General features: G+C 67.3%; 2 protein-coding genes across 4 annotated transcripts in view; one reads left to right on the top strand and one right to left on the bottom strand.

Annotated features, from left to right (window-relative positions):
• Positions 1–1,154: 1,154 nt before the first annotated feature.
• DGAT1 (diacylglycerol O-acyltransferase 1) lies at positions 1,155–7,066 on the bottom strand. Of its 2 annotated transcripts, none has more exons than XM_080378882.1 (17): positions 6,908–7,066; positions 5,627–5,714; positions 5,126–5,166; positions 4,809–4,894; positions 4,627–4,679; positions 4,440–4,545; positions 4,219–4,356; positions 4,067–4,141; positions 3,842–3,945; positions 3,491–3,529; positions 3,211–3,252; positions 2,971–3,015; positions 2,769–2,881; positions 2,549–2,614; positions 2,333–2,420; positions 2,145–2,207; positions 1,155–1,987 (listed from the first exon to the last, which is right to left on the bottom strand). In XM_080378882.1, exons 1-17 carry the CDS (start codon positions 7,033–7,035, stop codon positions 1,841–1,843), a joined length of 1,422 nt encoding a protein of 473 aa, XP_080235008.1. In that variant the 5' UTR covers positions 7,036–7,066; the 3' UTR covers positions 1,155–1,840. The 2 variants fall into 2 exon arrangements, with proteins under 2 accessions (XP_080235008.1, XP_080235009.1); XM_080378883.1 differs by having other exon boundaries at positions 4,067–4,138.
• Positions 7,067–7,302: 236 nt separating this feature from the next.
• Positions 7,303–7,650, top strand: part of LOC308060324 (TBC1 domain family member 20-like) — a 4,773-nt gene continuing 4,425 nt past the window's right edge. Inside the window, exon 1 of one of the 2 annotated variants that reach the window (XM_080378887.1) lies at positions 7,303–7,330. The gene's annotated coding sequence lies outside the window, so the exon portion shown is untranslated. The remainder of the gene's footprint in view (positions 7,331–7,650) is intronic. The other variant, XM_080378888.1, reaches the window with a different exon arrangement.

The following is a 7,650-nucleotide window of genomic DNA, read 5'->3' as shown; positions in this document are numbered from 1 at the left end:
TGTGCCAACATGGGCAGGGAGGGACAAGTGGGGCACAAGCTGGCAACATGTGCTGGCAGCCCAGAAACCCAACCGGCTCCTGGGCTGCACCCCGAGCAGCGTGGCCGGCAGGGTGAGGGAGGGGATTCTGCCCCTCTGCTCCGCTCTGGGGAGACCCCCCCGGAGCACTGCGCCCAGCTCGGGGGTCCCCAGCACAAGCCAGGCTGGAGCGGGGCTGGGGGAGGGACACGGAGCTGGTCCGAGGGCTGGAAGCCCTCTGCTGCGGGGAAAGGCTGGGAGAGCTGGGGGGGCTCAGCCCGGAGCAGAGGAGGCTGCGGGGAGACCTGGCTGCGGCCACTCGGTGCCTACAGGGGCTGTAGGAAGGTGGGGACGGGCTTTTTAGCAGGGCCTGGGGTGACAGGACCTGGGGGGTGGCTTTGAACTGAAAGCGGGAGATGTAGGGTGGACACAAGGAAGAAATTTGTTACTGTGAGGGCAGCAAGGTGCTGGCAGAGGCTGCCCAGAGCAGCTGTGGGTGCCCCATCCCTGGGAGCTCAAGGCCAGGCTGGACGGGGCTGGGAGCAGCCTGGTCTGGTGGGAGGTGTCCCTGCCTGTAGCAGGGGGACTAGGTGACCTTCAAAGGTCCTTCCCACCCAAATCCTGCTCTGACCGGCGAGGGCAGGAGCTTCCAGGGCTGGGAATCCTCCTGCAGGGTGAACCTCAGCCCCCTTGCTCCCAGTGGTGCACTGGGATGCTGCTGGTGGCACATGCTGCCCACCCCTTGTTGTGTCACCCCTTCTGAGAGCAACCAGGGACCCTTCCGGGGCCAAGGTGGCAGCTGGGGTGTGTGCTGCTGAAGTCACCCCCAGCTGCACCCTCAGCCCTGCAGCAGAACTCCAGGGCCACAGAGCTCCATCTCCCACTTCAGCTGGGATACAGGGGGGTGGGGGCTCAGCCATAGAGTGGCAACTATTGCTCCCTGCAGTATGCCCACTCTGTCCCAGCTGCTTCCCCACTCCAAACTGGCTTCTCCAGCCACCCACGTCAGGGGCTAGGACAGAAACTGGGGGAAATCATGGGCAGTGCCTGGGGTATAGGCCAGGAGAGAGAGGAATGGGGCTTGGAGAGGGCGGGGGGGGGGGGGGGGGGGGGGGCGGGAAAAAAAAGAACAAGAAAAAAAAAAAAAGACACTTTAATCACTCAGTATTTGACAGATACAATCTGGAAGGGTTAAAAAGGGGCTGAGTGAGCCCAGAGCAAGGCCAGGAGGCAGCAGCAGGGCCCGAAGCCCTGCTCCAAGGAGAGGGCAGGGCCATGGGCAGTGGCCCAAGGACGGGCAGGGCCATGGGCAGTGGCCCAAGGACGGAGCAGGCAGGGCTGACAGCTGGCACCATGCCACCGAGCTCCAGGCAGGGATTGTGCATGGGACCCAGAGCCTCTGGTGGCACCAGGGCCAGGACAGGAGCCCCCCGAGGGAGTGTGACAGGGACCCGGGGAACAGTTACAGGCCAGGGCCAGTCCTTTAAAGTGCCTTAACGCAGAGGAGGCTCTGCTTAAAGCTGGGGGCTGAGGAGCAGCCATGCCCCAGAACAGCTGGGGGCTGGGTGGACTCAGCTCCTGTCTCCCCCCTGCCCCGGCCACACCGTCCCCAGGGCAGAGTGGGGGTCCTGTCCCCCCCCCAGGGGCTATTGCATTGATCCAACATTCAAATCACAAGGACAGTAACGCCTCCCGGGCTACTCCCTACACACAGAAGAAGGTGCAAGGCAGCCACCCACAGCGGCGGCACCCGGGTGCTGGCAGGGTCTGGGGGACGGTGTGCCCCCTGCGCCGTGGGGCAGCACGGGGGGCGGCCCCCGCCTCACTGGTTGCCTTCATAGTTGAGCACGTAGTAATCGTGCACGTACATGAGGACAGCGATGGGTTGCCCAATGATCAGGGACATCCAGACTGCCGCGTTCCCGTAGTTACCCCTGAGGAACTTGGAGACGAACCAGGCCAGTGGGATCTGGAAGTGATGGAGCAGCGTCACCCCGTGCCTGGTGGGCAGCCTGGGATGTGCCCCAGCTAACGGGGCTCAGCCTCAGTAGCCCACTGCCCCCCCCGCCCCCATCCCAGGGAATGCAGGGGTGCTGCCCCGGGCTGCGAGCAGGGGCTCCGCTCACCTGAGCTGCCATCCCCATGAACGCCCAGAGCCGGAACATCTTCAGGGGGACGCTCACCAAGTACTGCGGAGACATGAGTTCAGCTGCGGCCCCAGGTCAGGAGCTCTCGGAGCTGCAGGCAGGGTGATGGGGGGGGGTGGGGGGTGGAGGGGGCAGGCAGCCCCCGCAGAGCCAGAGGGAGCACTGACCTCGTGGAAGAAGGCAGACGCCAGGAAAACAGCTGTCTGGGCTGCCCACTTGCTGGCCCCCCACTTCAGCAAGGGCTTGTAGAAGTGCCTGAGGAGCAGCCGTCTGTTAGCGCAGAGCCCCAGCAGCATCATAGCCCCCATCCTCATCCCAGGGGTGGGGGGGACACGACGACACGGACTGACATGGGACAGTCCCCTCCTGCCACCCCCACGCACCTGAGACACCACTTGTGCACTGGGATGTTCCAGTTCTGCCAGAAATAGGTCACCGACTCAGAGTTCCTGGGGAGAGAAGCAGTGAGCCGTGGCCCGGGGGGGAGCTGCCATGTCCCCAACTCTGCCTCCAGTGTGCACACACCCCCCACCCCACCCCAAAATGACCCTGCTCAGGGACAGGAGGGGATGAGGGGACAGCGCTGTCTCCCCCATCACTCACCACCAGTCCCTGTAAAACTCCCGGTCCCCAAACTGCATCACTTCAGCCACCACATTCAGGCAAGAGTGGAAGAACCAGTAGAAGAAGATGAGCCAGATAAGGTGGTTGGGGACCTGGTGGGGGAGACAGAGGCCATGAGGGGCGTGCTGGCTGTGTCCGTGTGCCCCCAGGCAAGGGGACAGAGGGTAGCAGGGGTACTCACAGCCAGCTTCAGGAGCCGCTCGATGATCCGGGAATAATCCATGTCCTGCAAAGCACCATCAGCTCCCATCACCCCTGTCCCACAGCCCCCGTGCCAGTCCGGAAAGAGGGCAGGGAGCGGAGTGGGGGGAGGGGCTGGGGTAGTGGCTTCACCGGATCCTGGAGCCAGGGGGGAGCCACAGCCTCTGCCCCTCCCCCACAATCACCAGGTCCTGTGGTGGGGGGACCCCTCATCACTCACCCGAAAGGGCTTCATGGAGTTCTGGATCGTGGGCACCATCCACTGAAACGGGAACAGCTACTGCAGCCCGGCCCCTGGGGAGGGAGGGGGGCCCCCGGGAAGGGGGGGGGCAGCCCCCCTGTGCTGGCAGACCTCGCAGATACAGGGGGGCAGAGCTCCCCTGAATGGGCAGCAAGAAGGGAGCAGGGGGTCCAGCTCAGCCCCCACCAACCCCCCAGGGAAAATGCTCAGAGTGAAGCCCCCCACCCCCCGCAACCCCCTCCACTCCCCAGCCCCGTACCTGCTGGATCAGCCCCACCAGCAGCTGGATGAAGAAGAGCTGGAAGACAGAGGCAGCGATGGAGCAAGCAACCCCCGGCCCCCCATCTCAGACACCCCCATCATCCCCCCCCTCCCTTGGTGTACCCCCCTCATCATCCCTCCTCCCTGGGGGGTATCCCCCTTCCATCATCCTCCCCCACCTCAGGGAACCCCTCCCCGGTCCTGCTGCCTTTCCTGTGGAAGCAGAGGGCAGAGTCCCCCCAGCCTTGAGCCCCACCCCCCAGCAGACACCCCCAAACCCACACCCACCCCCCGGCACAACCCCAACCTCTGCAAGACCTCCCCCCAGCCGCCCCCCACAAGCTCTCACCATCTCAAAGAGGCGCCGGAGAAGGAAACGCTTGCGGACACGGGGGGAGCGGGGAAAGTTCAGCTCGTAGCACAGGGTGGGCGCAAAGAGAAAGTAGTAGAGATCTACAAGGAGGGGGCACATGGGGGTGAGCAGCCAAGCACACCCAGGGGTCCCCCCAGGGGTCAGGGTCCCCCCTGAGTGGGTCTAGGAACCCCTACTCCCAGGTCCACAGGTGGCACTTACTTCTGTAGGTGAGGTTGGCCGGGTAGGTGACCCCACTCTTCCCCACCTCCCCGTTGGCTTTCCGGGCCCCTGCTGCTGGGAGAGGTGAAGGGAACTGTGAGCACCCCCAAGGCAGGATAAGCGCTGTGTCCCCTCCCACGCCGGTGCTGTACCTGTGGCAGTGCTGTCCCCAGGGCCCAGGGGTGCTGTTTTCACCTCCCTCCTCTCCCTACACCACTTATTGACATCCCTGAAGGAGAAGAGCTTGAGGAAGATGACAGTGTAGATGGCCAGGGCGAAGACTGCTCCCACTGCAGGGAGAGGGGAGGTGGTGAGAGAGTGTGTGTCGCCGCTGCACCAGCATGGGGTGAGCCAGGCTCCCAGCCCCCCTCACCTGGGGTGATGGAGGTGACCATGAGTACGACGCCGGCAGGGAAGCAGAGGATGGCCAGGAGGTTGAGGGCATGCAGGGCAGTCCCTGTGCCCTCCGAGAGGGAGCCCTGCAGGAGGGAGTTGTGAGATGGGGGAGCCAGACCCCACAGGCACAGGGAAGGGGCACCCAGCACCCCCCTGGGGCTCACCGCAGCCAGCCGTCTCTCCAGGGCCAGGGCCACCACCACAAAGACGTTGGCTACTGCAGTGAGGAGGAAGGTGTTATGAGCCATCAGGACTGCACCCCAACAGCCCTGATCCAGGGTGATGGGCTTCACCAGCACCACCCCAGCCAGACCAGTGCTTGGGGCGGGTGTCAGGTGGCACTCACCAATGACCAGGCAGAGGGAGGGCCAGCTGTAGGGGTCTTTGAGGAAGAGGGAGACCACCTGGATGGGGTCCACCAGGATCCCGTACCTGTGTGGAAAGGGGGCTTGAGCAGCTGGTTCCAGCTCCTGAAGCCCGATGGGGCCCCCCCACAGGACCCACCCTATGGGGCCACTCCTGGCTCCCTGCTCCCCCCGAATCCCCAGTGACCCCAAGGATCCCTCCAGCTGGATCCCAGGGATCTGGGACAGCCCCAGCCCCGGGTGACAGCAATAATGGCCAGCCCCATGCCACCCTCCCCCCCAGAACCCCCCCACTCACTTGATGAGGTTTTCCAGGAAGAGCCGAGCATTGCTCAAGACCTGGAAGAGGAAGGAGATGCTGGGTGAGGCAACAGCGGGGAGGGGAGAGCCAGCCCCCACCTCCCTGGGGGCACCCTGCTGCCAGCCCCGCACCCTGGGCTCCAGGGCGGCTCAGGGACGCTCTTGCGTCACCAGTGCCACGAGTCTGTGCAAGGGTTGCGGCACACAGCACGGTGAGTCACTCACCAGCACCAATACGGCTGCCCTAGTCAGGGGCCACACAACTGTGGCCAGCCGGGGGCTTCACACCCAGAGGCTGGGTGATAGCCACAGCGGCCAGCAGCATGGCACAGCCAGCAGCACCGCGGCACCGGGTGCTGTCAGTGGCTTTAATCGCTGTGCCAAGTCCCTTCTGCTCACTTTCACCCGCTAATTAAATTAAAGCCACACTGGGGGATTAGCCAAGGAAGCGCTGTTCCCAGTGGGGATCCATACCGGCATGGGGGGGTCCCAGACTCACCAGCATCACCACACACCAGTTGAGGATGCCCCGGTAGTTGCTGTAGCCACTGGCCGAGCTCAGCAGAGACTCCTGTACCTTGTGACACCTGTGGATAAGGCCGGGAGGTGGGACAGGGCAGGGGGTCAGTGTCGAGGGTGGGGACACAGGGTAAGGAGTCAGTGTCGAGGGGATACACACACACCCCCCGCGCCAGAGCCACCCCGGGAACCCCAGCAGCAGAAGGTGTGAGTTTCGCTGCAGGCTGGGGTAGGGGCAGGCAGGCAGTCCGGCAGTCCTGGGGAGGGGGGGCAGGCAGGAGGGGGGGGCAGAGGGCCTCCCAGTGCTTGGGGACACAGTTCCCCGGGGGCAGGGGTGCCCGGGGAGGCTCAGGCAGTGCCAGGTGTGGTGCAGGTGGCTCCTGTGCTGGGTCCAGAGTCCCGCGGTGCCGTGCCCCCCCCTCCCGCCCCTGATAAGATTAGAGGCGAGGGCAGAGGCATCAGGGACCGATCCTGCTCCCCCACCCACCCAAAAGAGCGGTTGGGGGTATGTCAGCGCAGGCAGTGGGCAGGCAAGCTCACCCCAGTCCCCCCAGCCCCTGCCGGGGGGAGTAGGACCCCCATGCTGGGGGGGGTGGGGGCCTGGGGGTTACGGGTCACCCGAGCTGGTGTCCACGGGGATGGAACCCACCCCCGGCCAGGGGAGACCGGCAAGATCAAGCCTCCGGGGAGCCCCCCAACCCCTGCGGAGCGGGACAGGGGGCTCACGGCCAGGGGCTCCCCGCTGCCGGACCCCTTCCCCGGCCCGGGGGGGGTGGGGGGTGGCCCGCTGTGTCGCAAGAGCAACCGTGGCAAGAGCAAGCGGGAGCGGCGGGGACCGGCCGGGGACGTCGCCCCCAGGCACCAGAACACGGCGTGGTGGGGGCTGGGGGCAGCACACGAGGGTCCCGGAGACACCGACGGGGGGGGTTCCGCCCAGAGAGGGGGCACGGGGCGGGGGGAGGGGCAGGGGGCACCGGGAACCAGCGGCCGCCGTGACCCCGGGCCACGGGGGGGAACCGGGAACATGGACGACGGCAAGAGGGAGGGGGTAGCACCGGGGAACGGGTCGGCACCAGGGAACGGGCCAGCACCGGGGAACGGGCCGGGGAGAGGAGAGGCGCAAGGGACCAGAGCACCAGGACCGGGGATGAGGTGGTGGTGGGGGGTTGTCACCGGGCAGGGCCCGGGGGGCGGAGGGCCGGGACCCCGGGCGGGAGGAGGCCCGGCAGAGGACGGGTGGGCCCGGCCGCGGGGCCGTTACCTGAAATCTCCACCGGGGTCATCGCAGCCGCCGCCGTCGCCCGGAGCGGGAGCGGGTCCGGACCGCGCCGCCGATCCCCCCCCGCGCCGCCGCCGGGCCCCCCCCACCAGCGCGCCGCGGTCGCCCATGGCCGGGCCGCAGCGCCCCCCGTCCGCCCGCCCGCCCTATGTAACCCTGGCAACGGTCCCGCCCCCGCCGCCCGCCCGGCCAATGGCGGCGCCGGACCGCAACCCCAGCGGCCCCCGCGCTGCCACTCCCCGCCGCCGGCTCGCGTGATGGGCGGCAGAGAAGACCAATGGAAAAGCGGGGCGGGGCGGTGCTGGCCAATGGAAGGGCGGAGCGATGAGGGCGGGCGCAGCGCGGCGATGAGCGGCGGCCGGCGGGCGAGCGGGGGGCGGCGGGCGGAGCGCGGGGGGGGCGACGGTGAGGGGGGGCCCGGCGGGGGGGCCGGGGAGGTATGGGGGGCTGGGGTCGGGGGGGGGGCGAGTGGACGTCGGGGGGGGCGGTAATGGGGAGCCGGGGGGACCGAGGGGGGGGCCATGGGGGGGCCATGGGGGGTGCGGTGGGGGTATGGGGGGGCGGTGTAATGGGGGGGGCGGTGTAATAGGGGTGCAATGGGGAGCCGAGGGGGGGGCGAGAGGGGGCCATGGGGGGTTCCGGGGGGGTATGGGGGGGCGGTGCAATGGGAGGTGTGATGGGGGGGCCATGGGGGGGCCAACAGGGTGGAGGTGAAGGGGAGCCGT

Source organism: Falco punctatus (genome assembly GCF_963210335.1).
Source record: "Falco punctatus genome assembly, chromosome: 3".
NCBI classification, from domain to species: Eukaryota; Metazoa; Chordata; class Aves; order Falconiformes; family Falconidae; genus Falco; species Falco punctatus.
The sequence above is the reverse complement of the archived record's forward strand: the minus strand, read 5'-3'. Positions and strand labels throughout refer to the sequence as shown.

What these genes read in the sequence shown, in the direction of transcription:
- DGAT1 (XM_080378882.1), bottom strand. Translation starts at nt 7,035, where the DNA reads ATGGGCGACCGCGGCGCGCTGGTGGGGGGGGCCCGGCGGCGGCGCGGG. An exon ending in GACCCCGGTGGAGATTTCAG is followed by an intron (nt 5,715 to 6,907) that starts GTAACGGCCCCG and finishes CCTTATCCACAG; the next exon opens with GTGTCACAAGGTACAGGAGT. An exon ending in ACTCCATGAAGCCCTTTCGG is followed by an intron (nt 3,016 to 3,210) that starts GTGAGTGATGAG and finishes GGTGCTTTGCAG; the next exon opens with GACATGGATTATTCCCGGAT.